We start from the raw sequence: 27,079 nt of genomic DNA, 5'->3' as shown, positions 1-27,079 counted from the left end.
TCTCTGGGTCCCCACCCCTTCTTCTAAGTGGAAAAGCACCAGGTTTAAGATGAATTCCAGTATCATGTGACATGGTCACATGTCCTGTGAGACCCCTAGTCTCCATTCTTCCAAGGCTGGCCGCACGTATGCAGTGGAGGCTTGCAGGTAAATAGAGCCATCTACAACTAATTTTCCTAGACAATGGAAGCCATCAAGATTCTTAATCACCATTAATGGCCCACACTTTGCATAACTACAATAGGACCTCAGAGTTATATTTCATATTCCTAGGTTTAGATACAAGAATGATACATACAAAGAAATAGGATGAACACACTCAGTAGATTATAAGCTTTGTAATGATACCTTACAAGAGACCTTTTGCATAAAGCATATTCCAGTTACATCATATTCACACTTATAAACATATTTTTATAAAGCATTATGGAGTGCAATGTCACACCTGTATTCATCCCAAAATGTGGGATGCTGAAGGTCATGGGTCTTGCTTGGCAGCAAGGAGGGAACATTGACATTAGTATCCTGAATGGGTTTAATGATCCTCACCTGCTTCAAATCTGGGAACCAAGACCCAACACACTGACTATTCCCTCAGGGCAGTAATTGCAAGTGTCAGGAAACTGCACCAACACACCTTGGCAGATGGATATCTGGGATATAGGGGAAATGGGCCCCCAGAATGGATTAAAAAAACTCAGGGCAGTAAATATACTAAAAAACAACCTAAAGTTCAATTACAATACCAGTATCTAACTAATGTTCATAATATCCCTGCCCCACTTGGTGAATATATATTGAAAAACATCTGGATAAAATTAAATGTTGAAAGAATTATCACTGAACCTGATATGCAAAAATCAAGAAGACATCCATTAAATGGACCACATGTGGTAAAATTGGATCATAGGGAACAAGTTATTATATCACCAATATGATGTCTAAAGCAAATGAGCTGGACCTGACTAGGTTAAATGCGTCCAAGGTTGTACCTCAATGTGCTCCATATGTACAAACTCTCCCTAAGGGGTGGGCAGAATGCTTAAAATTATGGTATATTGAAAAATCCATAAGGAAAGGGACCCCAAGGGGTGTATTGGAAACTGTCTTGGGTGGAACAGGATTAGGAGTTGGAATACTGGATGCTACAAATATAGAGGTATGGGCAACAAACCAAGTTATGTTACAGGTGAGATACAAGAATTGGGGAAGCCCATCAGTGCAGCCTTGTCAAAATTAGGAATCCAGCAACAATTATTTTCTAAAATACCATCAGTACGGCAACAGCAACGTGAAAAGGATTTGTTATTTTTAGCAGAGTGTATGGGATCAATACAAGAAAATGTGTCTTTAGCAAATAAGTCAGCAACTGGCCATTCAAATAATCTGGGAAGGCATGCAAGGAAATTTGCCTTTAGAAATAAAAATGTTGTGTGGGAAAATGTTACAGTAGGGGAGACACAATTAATGGCATGGTGGAAATTGGTAAACTTTACACTAAATAAAGATCAAATGGTTCTACGAGCATATGTAGTAACTGTACAAACCAGTCTCACTACTGATATATATCCAATGGTACCCGTGGGAATCCAGTTAACAAAAAAATTGGTTATGTATTCTGTTGATCATCACTCGTGGGCACATAAAGAACACCAACAATACAAAACTATTGACATGTTTAGTGTGTGGCCCATGAAAATGTGTGAGAATCAAAATTTACAAGAAAGAGATGAATGTTTCCATGTTAAAGACAAAGGAACTCAAAGATGTATGTTTGATATATTCACTGAACAAAAGTCAGCTCTTGTGTATGCAGGAAGGGAATGTGTTTGTGTTAGGAGTCATTGTCCAATGGTAATAATAGACAATAATGAATTGTATTTTATGACTTATTTAGTTAATAGATGTTTTTGCAATATTACAAAGATTAAAGGTTGTGATTTTGAGAACTATGTACCTGTATGGAATGTAAACTAATTGAAGTTACATCTAGTTGGCAGATCAACTGATGAACTGACCCTGATGACTCAGCCAGCCAGTTCCAGGCAGTGGGGAAACAAACGATGGATGAGAGAAGAGGCTGAGAGGCGAGGAGGCCCAGGCGACCTATTTACCTGGGGCAGAAGACAAAGGATGGAGGCGGGACCAGGGAGTGGGGGGGGGGGGCAAAAGGGGCAATTGCCCAGGGGCCCAGGTGATTTAAAAGAGGGGAGATGGAGAAGTGAGGGGTGGGAAGAGGGAGGGATGGAGGCGGGCCTGCGCGACTCATGGCCCAGATGCTGGGAGTGGAAGGGGCGGGACCAGCCACTTTCAGCTGCTAAGATGCTGCTCTGCAGCTCTGGGCAGTGGCTGCCTGAGAGAGCCTGGCTGGGGAGGTGACTTCCGCTCCCTGCCTGGGCTCAAGTGCCAGGGTCCCCAGCAGCTGAGCGGGGCAGGGAGCAGAAGCCGACTCCTCCCCAGCCAGGCTCTCTCAGGCAGCCACCATGCAGGGCTGAAGAGCAGTGTCTCAGAAGCTGGAAGGGGCCGGAGCAGTGACTGGGAGGGGCCAGCATTAAAAGTGACACCCTTCTGCTCCCCACTGGGGCTCCTGCCCACCAGGGAGAGTGGCAGAATGTGCTGGGGGTGGGGGCACGTGCAGTGGGAGGACAAAACGCCTCCCCCCGGCAGGTAACATGGGGCAGGGAGAGTGCGGTGGCCCTGGGCTGGACATGGGTGGGGGACACGTGACCTGCCCTTTAGATCATGTCCCCCCCTGCCCCCCCACTATGGGGAGGCACCAATTGTATATGGGTTTCCCTCAGGGGAGGGGGCGGAACAGGGATCAGAAGAGGTGGGGTAGGACATTGGGGGAAGCGGCCTAGGACGGAGCGGAGGGTCGAGCATCTCCCAGGAAATCTGGAAGTCGGTGCCTATGCTCCTGGAAGCATGCAGGATGGTACCGGCAGTGGCAAAGGCAGCCGGGTGGGCATGTGGAAGCCCTGCCTGTGCTGGACGAGTGTGCCCAGCAGCGCAGCCGGCAGCTCACTGGGTACCAGCTGGGGCCCATTGAGTGTTCTTCCCCGGGGCCCGGAATTGCTGTTGGTGGGCCTGGGCAGGACTTGGAGGATGGTGATATCGGATGCCCAGCTAGAAAGAGGGGGTTTCTGGGCTGGGAGGAGGGAGCAGCCAGAGCCCACCTGGAGGCTGTAGAGACCTAGATGTACTGTGCTGAGGGATGCTAGGCCTGAGGCCCTGAGAGTTTCCTATGCTGTGTTCAGACATTCAATAAACCCTTCTGTTCTATGCTGGCTGAGAGTCATTCCGGTCTAGAGAATAGGGTTGCATTATTCCCTCTGGGTGTGGAAGCCCCAGGGGTCCAGGGCAAGTGGACTCCCTGAGGAGGCTCATGGCAAGAGACAGGCGTGCTGAAGGTTCAGAGAGGTGCAGTTTCAGGAGGTGGAGGGGCCTATGGCTTAGCCCCTGAGATAGAGTGAAAACCCAAGAAGGACTGTTGCACTGAAGGGGGTTCCTCCTAGGGACCGTACGGAGCCAAGAGAGAGCACAAGTCCTGTGAGTCTGTGACAGATGTTCTTAGCCCTTGACCTCTTTGGATGGCACAACCCTGAGGTCCACTTCTAACATGTCTGTTTGCAGAATGAATTGCTTTGTGAAGTTGTGGTAGAAGAGAACTGACCCCTGGATTAGCTGGTCCTTTAAGGTCCTGAAGGCCTTGTCACCAGTCTCTGATCATTGCACCTCCTTGGGGTTGGTGTCTTCCACCAGGTCAGTAAAGGGGGTGACTATTGTGGCAAAGTCCCATACAAACAGCCTGTAATAGCTGGCCAAGCCTGGGACATACATGCTTTTTGGTTGACCGTATTGGACAATCTGTCAGCACCTGAACTTTTTCCACCAGGGCGTGCAGCCAGCACCGCTGCACAATGTACCAGAAATACATTACTTCTCTCTGTCCTAGGTGGCATTTGGCCAGGTTCATTGAACACCACAGTACCACACTATTCCTAACAGGTCCCCAAACAGCAGGGCCAGATAGCGTAACCCACACACCTCCTGGTTGTGGTGTTCTGTCCCATCTAGTGTCACCCAGACCACTTAGGAGAGAGCAATTAATGAGTCTGCTCTACAGCCTTAGCTAACAGCCCACTGGCTTTTAGCTCATGGAATAGAGGCTCATGCACTAAGCTCCAGAGGTCTCTGGTTCAATCCCACCTGCCTGCCGGGTCTGTCAGCGTTACAATAGCCCACCGTACACCACAATACACTATTGTGGCTCACTGCTAAAGTGCTCTTTCCACGCCTCCCTCAGGTGAAATGAGAAATACTGCAGCAATAGCCATGCAAACCAGTTGGAAAAAAAGCAAGTGACAAATGTCCTGAGCAAGGAAACAAGTCTGGACTAGTGAGTGGTTTCTAATAAAAGTTTAATATTATAATTTAATAATAATGCAGGTTGGAAACAGTACATATCTTCCTCGAAAAATAACTGAAAGAAATGGATTATTTTTCCAAAAAGTTTTCTGGAATTTTTTTAATTAAATTTGATTCACAATTTAAAAAATTGTTGATTCAATTCAGATTGAAACAGAATTTTCTTTGTTTTTCAGTTTTCTGTTTTTCTTCCTCTCTCTTTTCCTTACCCCCTTTTCTTTTCCATTTGGAAACCCCCACCCCTACCCCAGGATCCAGACCTGCTGCTGGCTGCTTCTGGGGCACAGCATGGTATTGGAACATCTAGGGACTAGCCCGCCTTAGTTGGGCAGCACTGCTGACGGGACTTTTAATGTCCCAGTCAGTGGGGCTGACCAAAGTCGCCACGACCCAGTACCTTATATTCCGCGACACAGTACTGGGTCACGACCCACAGTTTGAAAACCACTGCTCTAGCTGCCTGGAAGTTCTCTGTGGGTGTCAGTAAGAAATTGCCCTGTGGCCAGAGTAGCAGCCGTGTTAGTCTGTATCCACAAAAAGAACAGGAATACTTGTGGCACCTTAGAGACTAACATCTGATGAAGTGGGCTGTAGCCCACGAAAGCTTATGCTCTAATAAATTTGTTAGTCTCTAAGGTGCCACAAGTACTCCTGTTCTTTTTTTGTTTGTAAGTTGCCAGCCATGAACCACCCTGCACTAGCATTGGCCTCCCTGCTCAGGAGTGGCGGGTGGGGAAGGACAGGAGAGATTCCAGGAGCTGGTGGGGATGCAGCATCCTGCAGGGATTTGGGATTGCTGCGGGAGCAAAGCATCAAATAAAAGGGCTCTAGGGCTGATGGGCCCTTGAGAGGCTGCCCGGAGCCCTGCATAGCAGTCAGGGGGCCAGGTTTCTCTGCAGCTCTGTCCATAGGCGTGTGCAGCACATTTCATTAGGGTGTGCACCCAGGGAGCCCTGTTCTAGCCCCACCCCCATCCACTCCCTCCCACTTCCCACCCCCTGACTGCCCCCCTCAGAACCCCCAACCCCTGTTGCTCCTTGTCCCCTGACTGCCCTCTCCTGGGAACCTGCCCCTAACCATCCCCCAGGACCCCACCCCCTATCTAAGCCTTCCTGCTCCTTGTCCCCTGACTGCCCCCTCCTGAGACCCCCCCCACTGTAACTGCCTCCCTAGGACCCTACCCCCTACCTGTCCCCTGACTGCCCCAACCCTTATCCACACCCCTGACCCCGGACAGACCCCCGGGACTCCCACACCTATCCAACCGCTCCCCGCCCCCTGACAGGGCCCCCAGAAATCCCAACCCACCCAACTTTCCCTGCTCCCTGCCTGCCTTGACACCTCTCCACAAATTTTGGTGGTGCCCAGAACTCACCCCCGCCCAAACTCCACCCCCCACCTGCCCAAGGTTCTGAGAGAGAGTTTGGGCGGCGGGAGGTCTGGAGTGCAGGCCCTAGGCTGGGGCAGGGGTGCAGGCTCTAGAAGACAAATTCAGGCTCTAGAAGGGAGTTTGGGGATGGGACGGGGTGCAGGTTCTGGGAGGGAGTTTGGGGATGGGACGGGGTGCAGAGGTGAGGGGTGTGGGTGAGGCCTGTGGCTACAGATGAGGAGTTTGGGATGTGGGAGGGTCTCAGGGCAAGAGTAGGAGTAGCTGAGGGCTCTGTTTGGGGCTGGGGTTTTTTGGGTGTTAGAGAGGCTCAGGGCTGGGGCAGAGGGTTGGAGTGCAGGGGGATGAGGGTTCTGGCTGGGGCTGGAGACGAGGGGTTTGTGGTGTTGGAGGGGCTCAGGGCTAGGGTTGAGGGTGCGGTGGGGGTGCTGAAAGCTCTGGCTGGGGATGTGGGCTTCAGGGTGGGGCAGGGCTGGGGATGAGTTTGGGGTGCAGGCAGGCTGCTCCGGGACAGGGGCCAGAGAGGAGGACTCCCCCAGCCCTTTCCCTGCTGGCAGCAGCAAGCTCTGGGGGAGGAGCCCCCCTTTTAGGCCCCCCCCAGCAGCACACTCACCCCCTTCACGGTCATTACATGTGCTCCTAGGGCCCCTCTCAGATCCAGGAATCTCCCTCACCTCCCCCATGGTGGGTGCCAGGGGGTGCTGTGTGCACCCCCTCCCCTGCTGTTGCCCCTGACTGTAGCCTCACTGGGGGTGAGGGATGGAGCTGCCTCCTTGTCTAGCATGGGGGTCCCCCTGTGCTGGTGAAGGGTCCCGCAGGAAAAGTGAAGGGTCTGAGGTGGAAGGGCAAGCCCTGGCAGTCAGTCTGCCCCGGCAGTGGAGATGGGGGGGCACTAGGACCCTGCAGCAGCTGTTGCTGCAGGAAGGCTGCATGGGAGAGGCAAGGACGCTCTGCTCCAGGGCCCGGGGAGGTGTGTGGGGGCAGCAAGAGGGGGCTGGGGGAGAGCGGCTGGTGCGACACCTGGCCCCAAATATTGGTGGAGCTGGTCCCCCCGGCCGACTCCACTCACCCCGCGCCGCTGGGGCCAGCGGCGATGTAAACACGGCTGCGCCGCCATCATTGCCTGCAACTGCTGCAGCCTCCTCCTCTCTCCCCTGCTCCAGCGGGGCGCCTGGGCGCCCGCCTGCGGCTCTGTCTCCGGCTCAGTCTCTGGAGGTTCGGCGCCGCTCAGGTGGGAGGGAAGGACCATGGCTGGGCTTTCTGTCCCGGGGCAGCGCAGGGAGGGGTCTCCTTAGCTGTGACCCCCAGAGGGCTCTGGCTGTTGCTAGGCTGGGGAGGCTGCTCTCTCTTTCTCCCTCTGTTTTATCTGTCAGGGGCTGAGCTTTCCGGGTCACACGCTTCTGCCGCATCCATAAATGACCTGAGAGCCCGGGCTGAGCCGCCGCTGCTGCCGCCCAGGGGTGTGTACGTGCGCGCGGGGAGAGCCCTTCCCCAGCGCCCCTCGAGGTCAGCCGACACCAGCCCCTGAGCCGGAGCCTGCAGGTGAGGGGAGAGACCCGGGGAAAGGGCTGGGGCCGGGCAGGAAAGTGACTCTGCGCCAACGGCCCCTCCTCGCCCCAGCTCCGCTTCCGGGGGCGGGGGTCTGCGAGTCCCGGAGCTGCCGCCCTCCCTGCCCCCCCCGGCTCTGCTCCCCTGAGCGCCTGCAGGAGCCGAACCAGCGCCGGGAGAGCGACCAGCTTGGGCCGGGCTAGGGACCGAGTCTAGGGGGGAAGGAGAGAGGCTGGAGGGGGCAGCAGGAGAAATTATAGACTTTCTGAAAAGATTTCTTTAGAAAATATTTTTATTCCCAGACAAAATGTAAGCATTTTAACTTAATTTTTGAACTACTGAGTAATGTAACAGTGTTTAAAAGTTAATACGAAGAGTAATTTAGTTAAAATCCCAGCTGATTCAAAGAACAAAGAGAATCAGTGAAGGTGATAAACCTGGTAGTTTCCTTATGTTTGACTTTTTTCCCCTCAAAAATCTATCATTCACTTATAACAATTAGACATATCAAGCTGGATTTTCAAACACATACCATTCATATACCAAACACATACCATACCATTCATAATATCATAGGTAGTCGTGTGCCTTTCGGAAGAGCTGAGTAGTCAGAATCTACCATTGAAGTCTTTGGGATTTGTTTCTTACTTTGAGAGTTTGATGTGTTAAAACAGTTTACACTGAGGCACCGTTGTATGATTGTTACTTGTATAAAATAATGTCAATTGTTGTTATTTTTTAAAATGTTAGCCCAAGGCCCAGCCCTTTTCATTTGACACCAGATACTTAAAATTTCAAAGATTTTTGAGGCCAGAAGGGACCAGTATGGTTGTCTAATGAATTTGACCTGCTGCATCACACTGGCCAGGGAATTTCTGTGTGATTCCTGCATCCAGCCCAATGATTTAAAGATTTCAAGTGACCCACTTTCCACCAACTCCCTGGATCAGCTCTTAATAACCTGTTAAAAGTGTTATTTCCAGTTTGAATTTGTCTCACTTCAATGTTTAGCCACTAAACCTTGTTCTGTTGTTGTCTGCTCATCATGTAGCTACTTATAGACCATGATCAACCTTCTCTTTGGTAAGCTAAAGAGATTCAGCTCGTTAAGTCTCTCAACAGAAGGCAGGTTTTCCAGACTTGGAATCATTCTTGTAACTTTTTTCTGAATCCTTTCCAAGTTTTCAAAAATGTGGGTAACCACAACTGGAGACAGTATTCCAATGGTGGTCTCTCCAATGCCATATATTGGGGTAATATCACCTCTTCAACTCAGTTGTCCCTTTACTCAAAGATTGCATTAGGCATTTTAGCTACATTGGAAGTACATGTTCATTTGGTTTCCACTATGACCCCTAAAGCCCTTTTATTTAGCAGAAGTGAGAAATTATAAATCTGTGCTTAATTTCTCTCCTTTATTAATTAGTTGTTTCAAAGTCATCCCTATGGGCTTTATGCCAGGTGAACCCTGTCACATGAGCCAAAATAGATTCACAATACTTGTTTTTATTGTGATACTCTTTGTTGTTTTTATTGCCAAGGTTTTCAAACTAGGTAGAGTGGTTGACGCTTGGACTCTCTTTATTTTTTATTTCCGGCAGACGGTGGGATCGTGAGGGAGAAGGAGGAGGATAATCTTGATCTAAATGCCCAGAGGAAGGGGGAACCTCATGAGATGTCACTAAGCAGATCCAAAGGGAATGTTTCCCAGAGTTCACCCCAGTGGAAATTTTACAGGAATAAGCACAGGCAGGGAAGACAGCAGGGGAACCACTCCAGTGGGGAGAGAGGGTAAACACACTCACCATCAAGGAGACATCAGGCAGCTCAGAGATGACATTTTTCTACCAGCAAACCCCATAAAGAAGAAAGATAAAGCACGGGTGCTGACTAAGGGGCGAGGCTTTGCTCAGAGCTCAGACCTTAACTGCTGTCCGAGGAGCCACATGGAAGAGAGAATCCGTGACTGTCCTGAGCATGCAAAAAGTGTCGATGCCAAATCAGCTCTTACCCAGCCTCAGAGGACCTACATGGGAGAAGAGCTCTGTGTAGCTACTCACTGAAGGAAATTGTTCAGTCAGAGCTACCTCCATGTAGAGATCAGAGACTCTGCCCTGTTTAAATGGAAACATTGATCATTTGTGGGTAGGAATGGTGGTGGGGGATAGGGCAAAGAGGATGGAGCTGTGTTTGTGGGTTCAGTGCTGATAGCCAGTGAGCACAGGAGCTGGATGACTTGTTTGTCAAATAGATCATAGGCAGAGGGAGCAGGTTCCTAAAGAGAACTTGCTGATTGTGTGAGGATTTGTGGGAGTGAACAGCATATGGCAGGAAGTGAGCTGGGGGTGGGGTCTGCTTTTTATTTCAGTGGCCCTTGTGATGTGAGCTGGATAGTCTCAGTGCAGTTCCTAGTAGGATAGGTATCCACATAGGAAAAACAATGACAAGATCTGTTGTCTCAGCAAATAGGCCAAGGAGTGAATGGGCCCCAGATAATGAGTTCTTTGCTGCTCACCTGGTGTAACAATTTGTGAGGACCTGCATGGAGAATAACTCTTTGCAAATTATTTACTCAGCAAATTATTCACGCTCTCTTCCTGTTGGAGACAGCAAACTGGAAATTCCTCTGATCTACTACCTGTGTGAATTCACTTGACATGTTTTTGGGGGTTTTTTGGTAACTCTTTGGCTGGATGGTGAATAGTTTGTAACAATATTTGATAGCCACAGTCAGCTGCTTTGGTTAGTGGTGATTAGACACATGGTATTTTCCAAGTTCCCTGGCACCATAGGAATAACTTGTGACAAGGAGAGGGGCTTGAAGAAGCTGTTGTGAATGTCAATTTAGCAGGGTAGGAAAGAAGAAGATTAGGAAAGTAGATTGTTTTAAACCTCTCCCATAAGGCACCACTGGCCTCACTTCTGGGGTGCCATCTCTGGATAACTGAGGCTGCTGTCAGATTTATTGGCCGGGTGCAGGATTTCAATGTAACTTTCTCTTGCCACATCTGCACCCCGTAATTTCATGTGCGTCCAGGGTCCGGTCAGAGTGTCTCAGTGTCAGGGCTTTAGTGGGGATTTAGGAGTCCTGTCCTTGTTCCTCATTGGTGTTAAGCAGGGTTTTAGGTTGTTTTATATATCAGCCTTTACCACTGGCTAGCACACAATGAAGAGAAATAATCATAGCAGCAGAGGATGGAGAAAGTCCTCTGCCAAACAGCCACGTTTAAGCCCCAGGCAGCATGTGGCCAGCCTCAGCATTGGCACTGGTCTAGGATTGTCGTCACAGCCATACATGTCTGCCAGCTGCCGATCACCACGATCCACCACACAGAAATACTGCTTGGCTGAGCCTGCTGTATCCGGTGTCATAGGGGAGTCAGGCACTGGGGGACCCCTCTTCATCCCAGATGAGGTATTGCAGGTTGTCATGTCTGAGGCCGATGAGGACGGAGCCAGCATGGCCGGGGAGGCAGGCTCATCAGGGGGTGACACACTTTCAGGCTACTCCTCTGGGGTGGACGGGGAAGCTCCCATGGAGCCAGCTACCCCAGAGGACATGGAGGAGGAGGGCAGCACGCAAGAAGGGGTAGCCCAGCATCAGACGCTGATAGCCTCATATTTCACCAGTGTCCAAAAGCAGTATGAGTTGCCCATCTGGAGTGGGGGAGACCTCAGTGCTGGAGCTGGGGAAACCACAGGGAACAGCAGGGCAGAGTGCAATTCCCACAGCATCGGCACCATGCCTGTGGTGGCGACGCAGGGCCCCGGGCCTGGGAGATACCACCGGCAGAAATCATGGGTCTGGGAGTATTTCTCCACTGACCCTGGGAACCCGACCCGTGTCACCTGTATGATCTGCCAGCAGATGGTCAAGCGTGGGACTGACCCCAAGCGCCTGGGCACGTCGTCGCTTGGCAACCACATTAAGCACAACCACAGTATTGTCTACATGCGCCAGAAGAACATGGAGGGCCAGCAGCCTGGAGTGGCAGAGCCTCCCCTGACACCACACGGGGCTGCACTGAGCAGGCAGCAGAGTGGCACTGGCTGGGCCCCCAGCATTGCCAGGAGACCTGGGGGCACTTACACCCACCTGTCCATCGATGAGAGCCTGAAGAGGGGCACCAAGTACCATCGGGCCTGTTAGGATATAGATATTCAGGCCTGTCTGCAAAGGCCTGTACTCTAAGAATTTAGGTGTATTCTTATCACTTGGCTAGTGATAGAGGTATAAAAGAAAGAATCAAAATCACTGTCTGCTGGTGTAAGGGCCTTCTCTTACTGTGACAGTTTGTGGCCCTGTGCTTAGGCTCAGGCCTTTGGCTAAGCAGCAGAGGCAGCCATAAGCTGGGAAGCGAACGGTCACATCCTCACATTCCAAACTAGTCACATTGAAATAAGGTGCTATTGGGCTGTTAGGCACTATCAGGACAGGATTGTATCCCTATTACCTCCAGAGAAAGGGAAGTGCCTAGAAAATGTAAAAGGAAACTTAGTTTGATAGCATCCTGTCTGGCAAGAACTCACTTATCAATAGCTGGGATGTGAAATCCTCACTTCTGCATTGTTTTGTCATTATAGTTCCCACTTTGCTGTTGTTTGTTCCTGTCTGCTGTATAATTAATTTTGCTGGGTGTAAACTAATTGAGGTGGTGGGATATAATTGGTTACATAATCATGTTACAATATGTTAGGATTGGTTAGTTAAATTTCAGGAAAATGATTGGTTAAGGTATAGCTAAGCAGAACTCAAGTTTTACTATATAATCTGTAGTCAATGAGGAAGTGACGGGGTGTGGGTGGGGGTGGGCATGTGGGTGTGAGATGGGAACAGGGAATGGGGGTAAGAAAATTGGAATCATGTTTTGCTAAAGGGGGAAATGGGAACAGGGAATGGGAGTAAGGAAGTTGGAATCATGCTTGCTAAGGGCAGGAATCGGAACAGGGACACAGGTGTAAGGCTCTGTGGTGTCACAGCTGGGAAGGAGGATACTAAGGAAGGAAACTGGAATCATGCTTGCTGGAAGTTCACCCCAATAAACATCGAATTGTTTGCACCTTTGGACTTCGGGTATTGTTGCTCTCTGTTGATGCGAGAAGGACCAGGGAAGTAAGTGGGTGAAGGAATAAGCCCCCTAACAGGGCCCACTCCCGGGCACTGGCGCTGAACTCTGCCTATGCCAAGATGCTGGCCCTGGACCTCCTACCTTTCTCCCACGTAGAGGGCAAGGGCTTCAGGGAGATGATGGCGGTGGCCGCCCCCATGTGGCAGGTGCCCAGTCGCTCCTCCTTCTCCAAGAAGGCAGTGCCGGAGCTGTGCCGTGTAGTAAAGACTGCGGTGCTGCAGGCTTTGGGGGGCTGTGAGGGTGGCCGCGTGCACCTAATAGTGGATATGTGGACCAGCGGGCAAACCACTGACTACATGTCTATCAGTGCCCACTGGGTGAGCATGAGCAACAGCAGCATCCTGCGCCAGCATGCCACCCTGTACATGTGCGGCCTGGAGAAGCAGCACGGCACCGGGCACGTGCTGGAGAAGCTGCAGGGGGTCATTAGGGAGTGGCTCATGCCCCTCTCCCTCTCATCGGGCTTTGTGGCCTCAGATGATGGACAGCGGGTGCGGTGAGTGCTGCGGGAAGGCGGCTTCCCCCGTGTCACCTGCCTGGCACACTGCCTTGGCCTGGTGGTGCAGGAGTTCCTGCACAGCAATGAGGAGGTGGACCGGGTGCTGGCAGCGGCCAGGAAGGTCTGTGCCCACTTCAGGGGCTCCTACACTGCCCGCCACCTGCTCTGGGAGCTGCAGGTGGAGAATCAGCTGCCACGGCACCAGCTGAAGAAGAAGGTGGCAGTGTGGTGGAGCTCCACCCTGCGCATGCTGGAGCGGCTGTATGAGCTGCGAGCTGCTGTCCAGGCCTTCTGCCGGCGCCATTCTGCCCAGGCCCAGCGGGCTGGCGGGCTGCACATGGCCCAGACTGACTGGCCCCTCATCCACATCTTGTGCCACTTCCTAGGGCCCTTTGACGACCCCACCAAGCTGGTGAGCGGGACTGATGCCAGCATCAGTCAGGCCATCCCGCTCATCTGCCTGCTGGAGAAGAAACTGCTCTCACTGGTGCAGCAGTATGAGGGCGAGGAGACTGGCCAGGCGCTGGCCCACAGCCTGCTGCAAACCCTGCGGGGCAACCGACAGATTGCTGAGATCCGCACTCAGGAGCACTATGTCCTGGCCACCTATGTAGATCCCCGCTTCAAGAACAACATGGCCTCCTTCGTGCCTGAAGGGGAGGGTGGTCTGCACCACTGGACGCAGAGACTCATTGACGAGGTGGCTGAGAACATCCGGGATGTCCAGGACCATGGCACCAGCCAGAGACAGACACAGCAACAGCGCAAGGGCAGTGCCTCAGACCGGGGCAGGTCCCTGTGGGACAGCCTGGAGCTGTACTATCCCCTCCCATGACTTGCATGCTATTCTTCTGTTAATGAACCAAAATTGCATTTGACTTTTTTTGCAACAGCATCGCATTGCTGATTCATGTTGAGATTGTGACCCACCACAACTCCCCGATCCTTCTCAGCCATGCTGCTTCCAAGCCAGTTATCCCCCATTCTGTATTTGTGCATTTGCAAACTTGATCAGTATGCTCCCTTTCTATGAAAATCTCACTGTACCGCCATACATTTATGTAGGTGCCTAAATCTGGTTTTAGGTGCTTAAATTTGGACAACAGTCTTTGAAAATAATGACAGACATGCAGCCACCAGAGATGTTTTTGGTGCTGTATGCATATTGATTTGCACTCACTGTTCAATGTTAAATGAGTTTCTCCAAAATAATTTGAATAAAGATTATATATTTAAAAGGAGAAGTATTCCTCACCCCAAAATACCTTAGGAACATAAATAAAAGGTTATTTGTATTAATTTTGCATAATTCCCTGTGCTTATTAATGTGCTGTGAGGACACTAACCCTGAGACATTCTTTTTGAATAATAGTTACAAATTTTGCTCTACAATCATCATTTATTTTCCACAAACAATATCATTTCAATTGCCAGAAAAGGTCTTTTATGTACTTTCCTGTCCAGAATAGCCCTTGGACTCTGGGGTGTTGACAGTGCTACATCGGTAACTGAATGCCTGACATGCTTCTAGTAGCTGCCCCAGGTTCCCTTGTCTCTGATCTGTCCCCACTGTCTGCGAGTCCAGGGTTTTGGAGGCAGTGTTTGCTAGTGGATAGAGCGCTGTACTTTACTGGGACTCAGGAGCCTCGCCAACCTGCTGGGTAACTCTGGGAAGATGCTGCCCCTTCTGTACCTCAGTTTCCCCAGCTGTAAAAAGGAATTAATGACACAAACTTTCTTTGTAAGTGCTTTGAGATATGCTGATGAGATATACTGTATAAGAGCTAGTTGTTGTTGTGTATGGTTGGTAGCTAAGTGTGGTGTACTGGATGTGGTCTACTGGGCTGAGACTTAGGACAGCTGGGGGTTATTCCTGCTGCCACTAACCAGCTGTGTGACCATTCCCCCTCCTGCCATTGGTCTGCCTTGTCTTTTGGGTTTGTAAGCTGTCAGGCAGGAACCATTGCTCATGCTGTATCTGGGACCCAAATCTTGGTTAATAATGGTAATGCCAAATCCCATTCCCACACTGCTGGCCAGAAGCCATGAGCTGCAGGTTGCAGATGTGCTAACTCTCTCTATCTATCTGTGTATGACCCTCACCACCACAGGATCTGAGCAGCTCATATCGCACCCAGAGCCAGGTCAACATTATTATCTCCAGATTATTATCTTCAGACAGGGATCTCAGAGATGACTGGCCCAGGGACACACCCAGGCATAGACGCCGACTCTGTGGATGCTCTGGGGCTGGAGCACCCATGGGGAAAAATTAGCGGGTGCTCTGCACCCTCCGGCAGCCAAGCTCCTCTCCCTACCTCCTCCTCTGAGCGTGCTGCGTCCCTGCTCCACCTACCTCACTGCACTTGCTGCTGCTAAACTGCTGTAGCAAGCTCCGGGAGGGAGGGGGTGTGACGAAGTGGGAATGTTCTTAATGTTTTCTCTGAATACTGTGTGGGTGCCTCGGTGTCCCCTGTGCATTTCTTAAGTATCTAGGTGATGGGATAAGGGTGTGTGATTGTTGCAGAGCCTTAGTGGGCCACTGTGATGCTGTTTGCACAGAGAATGCAGACACCCTGTCTCCTGGCAACTGATGGCCTGGGTCTCTCCCCTGCAAGGTGCCAACTGAAGGTGTTGGACAACAAAGAGATCAGGTGACCTCCTGGCCCTGGAAAGAGACAAAGGCCAGAGAAGGGGCTGGAGGGGGCTTGAGTTTGGAGCTGGCTGGGGAAATGGAGGGAGGCCCAGACCCAGGGTCTGGCCTCCCTGGCCCCAAGATGGACCTGACTGAGGGGTCCTGTTTCCTGTAACTACAAGCTCTGTTTTTGGACTGTGTTCCTGTCATCTACTAAACCTTCTGTTTTACTGGCTGGCTGTGAGTCATGTCTGACTGCAGAGTTGGGGTGCAGGACACTCTGGCTTCCCCAGGACCCCCGCCCAGGCAGACTCGCTGTGGGAAGTGCATAGTGAGGACAGGGGTGCTGAATGTTCCAAGCTCAGACTCAGGAAGGATGAAGCTGTGTAAGCTTCTTGCCCTGGAGACAGTTTGCTCAGAGAGAGGAGGCTCCCCCAGAGTCCTGACTGGCTTCTTATGGAGTAGTTCCCGCGCCTCCCCCGTCACAGAGTCACCGGGCTATGCTCTGGAACGCTCAGGGGAGGGGGTGGGGATTTGGGGAAGGAGTTGGAATAGGAGCACGGAGGGGGCGGAGTTGGGACGGGGACTTTGGGGAAGGGGGTGGGGCAGGGGGCAGACGGGGGTCGAGCACCCACCAGCGCCAGTAGAAGTCAGCGGCTATGCACCCAGGGTATGTCTACACTGCAGTTAAACACAAGTGGCTGGTCCGGGTAAGCTGACTTGGGCTGCAAAAGTGTGGTGTAAACGTTCGGAGTCGGACTGGGGCCCAGGCTCTGCCAGCCCTCCCCACTTGTGCGGTCCCAGAGCTAAGGCTCCAGCCTGAGAACTGTCTACACTGCAGTTTTACAGCCCCATAGTCCAAGCCCTGCAAGCCCAAGTCTGCCACTGTTGGTCAGCCACGGGGTTTAATTGCGGTGCAGGTGCACCCTAGGGGCAGAACAAGGAACTAAATCTACAGCTCACAAATCCCACAAGAGGGCCGTAGTCACAAGCCCATCCTTCCTCTCCTGCCTTGTCCTTGGTGCTATACTCCTTTCTGTATCTCTCAACCCATCTCTTCCTCTTGCACCCATAAAGCACATGTCCAGAGGTGCCCTCAGCATCGTGCCAAGGCAGTTTCAAAAGCCAAGGACTCAAGCCTGCAAGATGGTGGTTGGCTCACTGCCAGCATCTGTGTAAGCACATACAGGTCATGAGCCCAGCCAGAGCCCTATAGTATTACCCGGATAGTGTTGGGCTGTCATTCAGACCAGGTGTGTGATGGGGAAGTTTGTACAATACCTCCCCTTCCGTGGGGGGTCCACCTGCAGGGCTGAATCTTAACAGCTGCATCTAAAAAGCACATGCTACTATTGCTACATGAATTGCTGGATCAGTGTCATTGGTCTACACCTAGTAGGGACTCTCAAACCTCTAGCTATGTCTTAGCTACTGAAGAAGGACAGGGCAGCTCTGGTCCAATGTGTTACACTCCAGCCATGGACAGAGAGGGATTCAGTTCTAGGCACTACTTGTGTATTTGAAGCATGAATGCAGGGGTTCCCCCTGGGTCAATTAGCTTAGAAAAGGGGGTCCATCATTCCCATTTTTGCCCCAGTTATTAACATCTCTGTGAGGCAAAAGATCTGGGATGAGGATCAAAGTGCACGTGGAGAGGGAACTGCAGCTGACAAAATGTTTGAGCCAGAAAAAACCCAAGCCCCATTGATGATGTCCTTGTTCTGTCTCTCCATTCCTGTTCCCCTTCAGTGGACACAGGGGCCTCACTAGCATAGATTAGGAGACATGGGGAGATGTGAGCCCACTCAGAGCAGGAGATAGAGACACTTCCAGAGGAGCAATGGTTTATCTCCATCTCCCTAGCATTTGCCTCCTCTCTCTGGATTGTGTTCAGCCCCTAAAGCTAACACCCACCGTAGAGTGCATGGGGCAGTGTCTTTAACCTCAGGTTCTTGAGTTCAACAACCAAAAGCTCCTTTAATGTGCCCTTCCCTGCTCCCTCCACCACATCCCTCTCACTGTGGTTGTCCTTGGTCAGTGAAGACCCAGAGTTCAGAGGTGCATCTGAGTGAGTTCACCTCCCACCCGAAGATGGGTGAGGGAAGAGAGAGAGAAAGCACCTTTCTCACTCTACTGTCCAACACTTGCTCTGGCATCACTGCTCTGCCGGTCACCCCGCCAGCTGCTCACTGCTTCACCAGCTGTTGCACACCATCACCTTCTGCTGCTACCTGCTTCTCTACTGTGATCTCTGCAGGACAGTCTCTTGAGGACCCCTTGTGCTGGGCCCTGCATGGACACACATGGATGGACAGGCCCTGCCATAAAGAGTTTATGGCTAAGTACACCAGGCAGCCACAGGAAGGATCATTTCCCCTTTCAGAGCCGGTGAATTGAGACCAGAGAGATGAAGGGCCTTGCGCAGGGCACACGGAGACCTGATGTCAGAGCCAGGAACTGAACACAGCTCTCCTGGAGCCCAGTTCAGAGCCCTACCAAGACCAGCCTGCAGAAACAGAAACCATCTCCCAACCACTACCTGTTAGACTCAGTCATTTGGCACCAGACCTAAATTCCCCTCTCCCCATATCCACTGAGCTCCCCCTGGAACTTTTCTGGTTTATTCCTTCCTTCTCATCCCTAACCCTGACCCAGTAGACAGGCGACCATTAGTGCGTATGAGAACTGGGACAAAGCTGGTATTTGTCATGCCATCACCCTACAGAGCCAAGAAATGTTCCCACCCAACAGCTCCATTGCTGCGAGTAGCAGGCAGCCCCATGGCAACATGGCAGCAGCACAGATACCCTGGGCTCGTGGGAGTGATGCCCTGCTGAGAACAGACCCACTCCACAGAAACTCTGCCATGCCCCAGGGCCTGTGCCAAGCTTGAGTCCACGCAGGAAGGCTGGCCTGGGAGTGGCTGGCTGGGGGTAGGGAGCAATGCTGGCAGGGGGAGGATCCAGCAAAGCAGCAGTGAGTGACGGTGCATTTAGTGGGCGGGTGAAATCACTGGGAATCGTTCTATTCAGCATTTGCAGCCCTGGGAGATGGTGGCCAGACTGCACCAGCTAAGCCAGGCAGGGGCTGAAGGGGATTGAGATCCCTACCATGTGGCTGCTATGGAGCCTTTCACCTGCAAACCGAGGGCAATATGAATTGACTCAGCTAGTATGTGCACGGTGCTCAGAGAATGGAAGGTGCCCAAGCAGGGCCCACTTACTCGGTGTCTGGGAGTGATCTGGCTAGAGCACTAGGCTAGATCACAGGCTAGAGCTGCAGCAACTAGTTTACGTGTTGGGGCGTGTGGACACAGGGAGGCAGAACAGGAAAAGGCTAGAGCTTGTATATTGGTTTATAGTTTTGAGTGTACTTAAGTGCAGGAAACCAGAGCCTCCCTCAGCTGGTGTACACTGGCAGAAGAGCAACACGCTCCGGTAAGGCAAAAGGATCTAGTGGCTGGGGCATGGGACTAGGGTGTTGGGTTCTCTTCCTGGCTCTTGTTACGAATTATACCCGATAGGTCACGCACAGTTCGAGTCTAGGCTGAGGCACATGGACAAAGTCCACAACTGCAGAGTTCCCAAAGATACTAAGTTTATTACGCTCAAGCTTGGTGCCCCCCTGCTAGTCAGGAGGGGAACCCAAATGCAGGTTATACAGAGATTATATACCTTTTAGCAAATCATGTTGCCCTCGTGCATCGGAAACCTTAGCCAATAGACAAACCCTTCCCTTATCTACCACCTATCCCTGCTAGGTGCATTCCCTGTGCTAAACCATTACTTCAACTACACAACATGGTCCTAAAGCAATGCACCAGTAGCCTTTCTTATCAGGATGGGAGGCTCACATCAAGGCCAGGAGGCAGGGAGTTAGGAACAGACAAAGAACAGAAACCAGGAGTCAATACAGGCTGGAAACAAGGGGGAGGGTTTTCACAGGAATGCAGTATCTAAGGAACACTCCTCCTGGTGCATTATGTGCTTGCTTTTAGACAAAGGTGGGCCCCAAACCAAAATGGAGTCACATATGCTAACTTTTCCTTAACACTTTACCAGTGGCCTGGTGTGTGACCTCAGGCAAGTCACAGCACGGCTCTGTGCCTCAGTTTCCCCACCCTCTCCTTCAAGTAAAGCATTAAAAGTCATGAGTCAGATGTCCCAAGATCAGGATAATGGTTTAAAATAATATTACTTTAAAAAAAAGCAGCAGCAGTATTTTGGACTATTTTTCTTGGCCTGCTGGTTTTGAACCATTCTAGCACACTTAGTCATGTTTTCAAACTTTTTGCTGCACCCACAGGGCCAGACATTTTTTTAGAAGAAAGCTGAGAGTCTCACATATTAACATGATTCCAGAAGCTGGGGATTTAAGAAATAACCAAATATGACAAGACTCACAATAAAATTGTGAGAGTTGTGCAACATGGCATCTGTCACTATGTCCACACACTGTGGGGCTCTGATATTGTTTCAGGTCGCTGTGTGCTACCATGCTCTAAATTAAAAACAACATACTGACTTTGCGAGGTGAGGATCTGCACTATGTTTTTAGTGGTTTATTTCTTTATTAAATGGATCCGAAGCCTCTGAAGGGCCAATAGAGTGCTCTACCCACTGGACAATCCTACTCCGAGGACCCAACTCCATTTTCCAAGCCAGATTTTCTCCAGCTCCAACTCAACACTGGAGAGCTAGAGGACAGCGACAGGCTCTCAGAGAACTTGTTATGGCTCCTTGCTTCATAAACTGCATCTGCTCCCCATCAGCATATGCTAGAGCAGCCTAAGGATTGTTCTAATACACATCACCTGTGGTCCTTAAGGGGATAACGTGCCAGTTGTGAATTGACAGAGTGCAGCTGTGCTCTGCCCTGCCCCAGCTGTGGCTAGGTGTCAGTTAAGCACCAGGCCCTAGCCCCAGGGGATCTGTCAGCTGACTGACTAAGGTGAGAACCAAGGAGGAGGAGAGAAGCAGCAATCTCTCAGAGGCTGAGAGGTACAGTTCAGCAGCCCTTGTTCTGGCAGCTCATCCTCCTGTTTACTTAGGGGAATTTCATTCTTTTGAAGAATTGAAGAATTTCCTGGTTTATTTTAAATCCTATACCTGCTCTGGGTTCCAATCCCACTTCTAGGGCAGGTCCTAGGGATCTGATCTAGTCTGTGTATGTTTCTGTGCCCCACTTATCACTATGGTAGCACAGCTGTTTTTCTGGAGCAGCCAAGTATCTGCTGCCTGCATGTTGATTTTTGCACTGACTGGAACTAGTGTTCTACAGCCTCAATGTTTCTGTCTCCTGTCCCTAAGTCAACCAAAGCAACTGGCCTGAAATTGAGGCCCCTGGATGGTAAAGGCCCCCCTACCCCATTCCCTGACCAATACCCCCCAGACCGCAGAAAGTAGTCAATGGGGAATGACCACCAAATGGGGTTTTTTCTAGGGGTTCAGCGGGGGAGGGGGGGATCTAGGCCCCAAACTATTCAACATTTTCATCAATAATCTGGTAGCAAATATAAAATCACTGCTGATACAAGATGCAGCTGCCATAGAGACCAGCAGAGTGGTAAATAATGAGGACAGGGCAGTCATGCAGAGTAATCTGGATCACTTAATAAACAGGACCCATTGAAACACAATGTGTTTTAATGCAGCCCAGTGCAGTTATAAAGCTAAGAACAAAGGATGTAACCCAGACCTACAGAACAGGGGACTATCTGGGAAAACAGCGACTCTGGAAAGTGTTTGGGGTTATAGCGGACAAGTAACTAACATGTGCAATGTGATCCTTGGGTGTATAAACACGGGAGTAGCGAGTCGGACACATGAGTTAATTTTACCTCTCAGACCGACACTGGAATACTATGTCTACTTCTGATGTCCACATTTTAAAAGGAATGCTGAAAAATTGGAGGGTGCAGAAAAGAGATACAAAAATCACTGGACAGCTGGAGAAAATGCCTTATATGACAGTTTTAAAGAGCTCAACCTGTTTAGCTCAAGAAGATTGAGAGGTGACTTGATTACAGTATTTAAGCACCTTCATGGGGAGAAAATACTGGATCCTAAAGGGCTCTTTAATCTAGCAAAGAAAGGCAGGACAAGAACCACGGGCTGCAAGCTGAAGCCAGACACATTCAGATGAGAAATAAGACACATTTTTAACAGAGACGGTGATTATCTCTGGAACAAATTCCTAATGAAAGTGGTCCATTCTCCATCTCTTGATGTCTTCACATCCAGACTGGTGCCTTTCTGGAAGGGATGCTTCAGCCAAACACAAGCTCCTGGGTTCTATACGGGGTAATGGGTGATATTTAATGGCCTGTTTAGACAGGACAGAGTAAACAAACTAATGGTCCCTTCTGGCCGCAAGTTCTATGAATCAATGAACCTTCTTTTGGACAAGCTGAACCCCATGTCAGCTGTCCCCCTCTCAACCTGCAGCCTCAACACAAGGAAAAACCAACAGAAAATTCCCATGTGAAGGTGAAGTGTGACTGAAGCTTCAGCTGGCTGGACCACTAGACATGGAAAGGCCCAACTGCTCCCTCTGTATGTCCTAAGGAAATTAACATTCCAGGGCCTGGGGTTTGGCTTTAGAAACCAACTGCGGGGGGTGGAGGTGTCAGGGGGGCAGGAAACAGCAGATAAAAGACAGTCAGTTTCCCATTTAATGATGATACTTTAAAAAGGCAAAATGTTAGCACCTGCAACAGATACAAACCGATCATCAGCAGAGCAGGAAAAATCAGAGCATCAGCAGTCACTAGAATAGCATCAGTGGCATCTATGCAAAATAAAAAATGTCCAGATGAAGGGAGCATTCGGGCTGAGCAGGTGAGCAGACAAGTCAGGGTTCTGAACATGTAACGCTACCCCTGTGCCCTGGTTGCTCTCAGCTCTCCCTACAAGCTAGTGCTGAAATAATACAACAGGGGATATTTTACATAGCACCTTGTCCTTGGGCAATTACTGTTCATTGTTCTCACAATGGTTCAAAATCTCAAGCTGGGATTTTCCAAGGCGCCTGAGGCTTTTTAAATAGAATTGTTCTCTATAAAGCATAATGCATTTAACATGTTTTGCAACTACACATGCAACAGAGAGGGGCTCTGCCACAACTGGGAGTGTCCATGCACCCAGCCTCCCTGGGAGCAGCCGCTCCAGCTCTGAGCAACCTCCCACATGCACCCTGGGCTCCGGGACTCAGCTGGTGCAGCTGTGAGTCCCCTCAACTGACCCAAATTCCACAGGATGGGGACGAATAAACTCTGGAGACTGAGGCCCAGGGTGTTGGAGCCAGGGAAGCAGAACCATGGCAGCGCCCAGCTCCCTGTTCTGGGGCAGAGATATCAATTAATGGGCTGGGTGTGATATGGGGAGCAGGGTAACAAAGGCTGGTGGGTGGGGTAGACTGAGGGGAATATAACCTGCCTCAAGGCAGTTTGCTCCCAGCTGGAAAACGGGGGAATCCCCAGGCCCCTGGCTCCAGCATCTTATCAGCTTAGCTCTGACGGCATGACAAACTGGAGTTCGGAGTGATGTGTCACAGACTGGTTGAAGGTGCCAGCACAGAGAACCAGCAAAGTTAACTGAGGGGGGAGAGGCTATTTACACAGAAAAGAAGAGAGAAACCCCCCTTTCTGAATGCATCAGCACAAGGGGGATCTGCTGGATCCGTGTCCGATCTGACCAACTGCACAAGAGATGGGGATCAGTGCTGGGGAGACGAGCCAGGCTCAAGGGCCCCTTCATATTCTCACCACAGGTAGCGGAAGTGCAGGCTAAACCCAGACTGAGCCCTGATTTCATAGCTCCGGCTGAAGTCTACAGGGCTTCCCTGGGGCTCAGGGAAGTTCAGATCCTCTGGGCTTCCTGAGTGCTTACCATCCCAGCTGACACTGTGCAAAAAGACCAGCGAGTGCCAGTTCCGGGGTATCCAATCACATTGTACACTCCAGCCCAGCTGGGAACAGGGCTCCACTGTCCACCTCAACTCATCCATACAGGCCAATGATCATGTAAAACCAAATAAATTCTTCTAAGTAGTAGCTCCCTGCTGAAAGAGGTGCCCCAAAGAACAGGCTCTTTATCCCACCCCCGCCCTGCACACTGGCTATACTATGTAATGACAATAACCAAATCTCGTACTTCAGATGCTCCCCTACAAGGGACAGGAAGGAATTTTTTTTCCAATGCACCATTGGCCAGATGTATCTGGGTTCCTTTTTCACCTTTCCCTGAAGCATCAGAGATTGGCAACAAGACCCAGGTGAGGTAAACCAATGCTCTGAAGTGGTTCAGAGAATCTTTTTTCTATATGCCTGGCTGGTAGGTTTTGCTCATTTGCCCAGGGTCAGACTGATCACCAGATTTGGGGTTGGGTAAGAATTTTCCCCCTGGTGCAGAGATGTTGGGATCATACCGGCATCTCTCACCTAATCAATTCCCAGCCATGGCAGGGGCCCCTTGGTCTCTCCTGTTCTCTTCTCTGGCTCACAACAGTTTAGTCTCTTAAGCGCTGAAAGGTTTTAGTTTAACTAAAGTAATTAGGCTCAATATAGCGGTATTTGAGTGAGATTCATGGCCTGTGATATACAGGAGGTCAGGCTAGACGATCTAATTGTCCTCTCCGGCCCTAAACTCTATGAAATTCTGGATGTTCACAGGGTCTAAGTGAGTTAGGCACCCAGATCCTGTTGAGTCTGTGGAGCAGGGACCATCTCTCTGTTCTGTGTTTGTACTGTGCCTAGCACTGCGGTTTCTTGTCCGTGACTGGGGCTGCTAGATGCTACCACGATATAAATAATACTAATGGAATTGGGGTAGCTTACTCCTTAATTCTCTAATGAAAACCCCTCAGAGATCTCCCTTTGCTCTGGGTGGGATTTGAGGCCCAAATTCTTACAGTTGTCAAGACGTAACTCTATGCAACATTGCAACACCTAACTGATTTAGGTACCTAGGTCTCAAGCCCAGAAGTGACACAAGCACAGGGGACCCTATATCTTACTGGAACCTGATGGGGGATTGTGCTACTGAATCATGCTGGGGCTTGGGAAAATCTCCCACTTGGTTCCTGGGCCCTCAGCTCCCACTGCCCAGAACCAATGGAATCATTTCAGTATGTCTGGGTGGGGTAGGGCCACAAGGGCAGAAAGGACACAGGATTCTCCCCGGTGTGGGTTCGCTCATGTCTCTTGTGGTGGGAGCTGCGGCTGAAGCTTTTCCCGCAGTAAGTGCATATGTAGGGTTTCTCTCCTGTGTGGATCCGGTGGTGCTGGGTCAGAGTGGATTTGTCAGTGAAGCTTTTCCCGCAGTCAGAGCACGTGTAGGGCTTCTCTCCCGTGTGGATCCTCTGGTGTCTGATCAGGTTTGAGCTGACATTGAATCTTTTTCCGCAGTCGGGACACTTGTAGGGTTTTTCTCCTGTGTGGATCCTCATGTGTTTGACCAGGTCCGAGTTCTGGCTGAAGCTTTGCCAGCACTCGGCACACGTGTTGGGGATCTCAATGGTCGGGGTTTTCTTCTTAGACACTTTAGTTTCTTTCACCTTCCCAATAGTGGCACTTTCCCAGTGTATGCATTTGTCCTGCCTCTTCCCTGGAGGGCTCCTCAGATGCCTCTTGTGGTGGGAGCTGCGGCTGAAGCTCTTCCCACAGTCGATGCATTTATAAGGTTTCTCACCTGTATGGACGCGTTGATGCTGGGTCAGGGTGGACTTGTCTGTGAAGCTTTTCCCGCAATCAGTGCAGGGATAGGGCTTCACCCCCGTGTGGGTTCTCTGGTGTCGACTCAGGTTTGAGCTGACGCTGAAGCTCTTCCCGCAGTCGATGCATTTATAGGGTTTCTCCCCCGTGTGGGTTCTCTGATGGTTCATAAGGTCTGAGTTCTGGGTGAAGCTTTTCCCACACTCGATGCAGATGTTGGGCCTCTCCCCTGCATATGCTCTCTGGCAGACGATGGTGTCTTTGCTCTTCCTCACAGCTCTCCCGCGGACAGCTGATTTACCCTCTCTCTGCACAAGAGAGCTCTTCTGTAGCTTGTCCGACTTCCTCTGATTCTTGAGGGACTTTTTCTGGTTCAGTCCCTGTGAACCATTTCCTTTGGATCGCTTTGGTGGCATCTTGTCATGAGTTGCTTTTTACCAGCACATGTGAATGAAGATGTTTCCTGCTTGCATTCACCTGCTGAGACAGAGACAAAGTCATTCCTTGTGTGTGTGTGTGGGGGGGGGGAGGGCGGGGAGAGGAAGAAAAGGACCTCAGAGAGGGAAGGGCAAAAGCTGCACCACAATGCAAGTATCTGTTGATAATTCATGTTAGAATTCATTCCAGTGCAGATCTGGCCCATCTCACCCAGACTCAAACCACTGACACATTTTTAACCTGGCTCCACAGTCACAGTCCCTGAAAGAGACACTGGAAAAGAATCAAAGGAGCTGCTTGGGAGGGGGGGTCCCCCTGCCACTGTCCCCAGGGCAGCGCATCCCCCCAGCAGCGCGGGGACCAGGCAGAGGCAGGAACTGGCTTTTCCTCTCCCTGCGCCTCCCCTTGTCCCAGGAAAGTCAATCTGCCCGGGGTGCTGCAGGGAATGGGGCTGGGCAGGGCTGGGAGCCGGGAACCTCCCTCCCCACTGATTGCTCCTGCTGCCCCTGCCAGTCTCTGCCCCTGTCTCCCTCCTGCCCCCTCGGGCTGGGAGACTCGGTCCCTGGCCCGGCCCGTTCGCTCTCCCGGCGCTGGCTCGGCTCCTGCAGGCGCTCAGGGGGGCAGAGCCTGGGGGGGTCAGGGAGGGCAGCAGCTCCGGGACTCGCAGACCCCCGCCCCCCCGGGAGCAGAGCTGGGGCGAGGAGGGGCCGCTGGTGCAGAGTCACTTTCCTGCCCGGCCCCAGCCCTTCCCCGGGTCTCTCCCCTCACCTGCAGGCTCCGGCCCAGGGGCTGGTGTCGGCCCCCGGAGAAAGTCCCCCCGGCTGGGCCCAGAGGGGCGCTAGGGATGGGCTCTCCCGGCTGGGGAGCAGCAGCGGCTCAGGGCAGGGTTTCGGGTCACAGCTATGGAGGCCGCGCAGCAGCTGACCCAGGAAGCTCCGCCCCAGCCCGCTGAGCAGAGGGACCAAGAGCGCGGAGCGAGCGCCCGCCCGCCCGAGCAAGCGGCAGAGCCACCTGGCGGCCGGCGCTGAGGAAATCGCCCCCGCCCGCAACGCCGCAAGTCCGGCGTCAGAGCCGGATCCGTCTGTCCCGCTTTCCATGGGCTGTGGACCAGAAACACACGGACACCCCCAGCCAGTACAGGGGGAGGCGTGTCGGCGCGGGGACTCGGTTCTGCAGCCACCCAAACAGGGGTGCACGGTGCTGGGGCAGGAGGGTCCATCCCGCTCATCTGGCTGCCTGTATAGCCCAGAGGCTCTGGTAGCATGGGAAAGACTCTTCCTGGCTGCCCCAGGTGTGAACTGAG

The 27,079-nt window shown here is 51.3% G+C and overlaps 2 protein-coding genes across 5 annotated transcripts; one reads left to right on the top strand and one right to left on the bottom strand.

Moving 5' to 3' along the window:
- Positions 1-6,431: 6,431 nt before the first annotated feature.
- Positions 6,432-12,423, top strand: LOC311530337 (uncharacterized protein). 3 transcript variants are annotated; one of them, XM_084646804.1, is made up of 3 exons: positions 6,755-6,785; positions 7,189-7,357; positions 8,965-12,423. In XM_084646804.1, exon 3 carries the CDS (start codon positions 10,530-10,532, stop codon positions 11,511-11,513), a length of 984 nt encoding a protein of 327 aa, XP_084502930.1. In that variant the 5' UTR covers positions 6,755-6,785; positions 7,189-7,357; positions 8,965-10,529; the 3' UTR covers positions 11,514-12,423. The 3 variants fall into 3 exon arrangements, with proteins under 3 accessions (XP_084502932.1, XP_084502930.1, XP_084502931.1); XM_084646806.1 differs by lacking the exon at positions 7,189-7,357 and having other exon boundaries at positions 6,432-6,785; XM_084646805.1 differs by lacking the exons at positions 6,755-6,785; positions 7,189-7,357 and adding an exon at positions 6,797-7,046.
- Positions 12,424-22,285: 9,862 nt separating this feature from the next.
- On the bottom strand, positions 22,286-26,692 carry LOC311531154 (uncharacterized protein). 2 transcript variants are annotated; one of them, XM_084648288.1, is made up of 2 exons: positions 26,545-26,692; positions 22,286-25,818 (listed from the first exon to the last, which is right to left on the bottom strand). In XM_084648288.1, exon 2 carries the CDS (start codon positions 25,752-25,754, stop codon positions 24,750-24,752), a length of 1,005 nt encoding a protein of 334 aa, XP_084504414.1. In that variant the 5' UTR covers positions 25,755-25,818; positions 26,545-26,692; the 3' UTR covers positions 22,286-24,749. The 2 variants fall into 2 exon arrangements, with proteins under 2 accessions (XP_084504414.1, XP_084504415.1); XM_084648289.1 differs by having other exon boundaries at positions 22,286-25,815.
- Positions 26,693-27,079: the final 387 nt, after the last annotated feature.

Source organism: Lepidochelys olivacea, assembly GCF_965140295.1.
Source record: "Lepidochelys olivacea isolate rLepOli2 genome assembly, chromosome: 14".
NCBI lineage: Eukaryota > Metazoa > Chordata > Testudines > Cheloniidae > Lepidochelys > Lepidochelys olivacea.
Note: the sequence above shows the minus strand (reverse complement) of the source record. Positions and strands in the feature narration are given on the sequence as shown.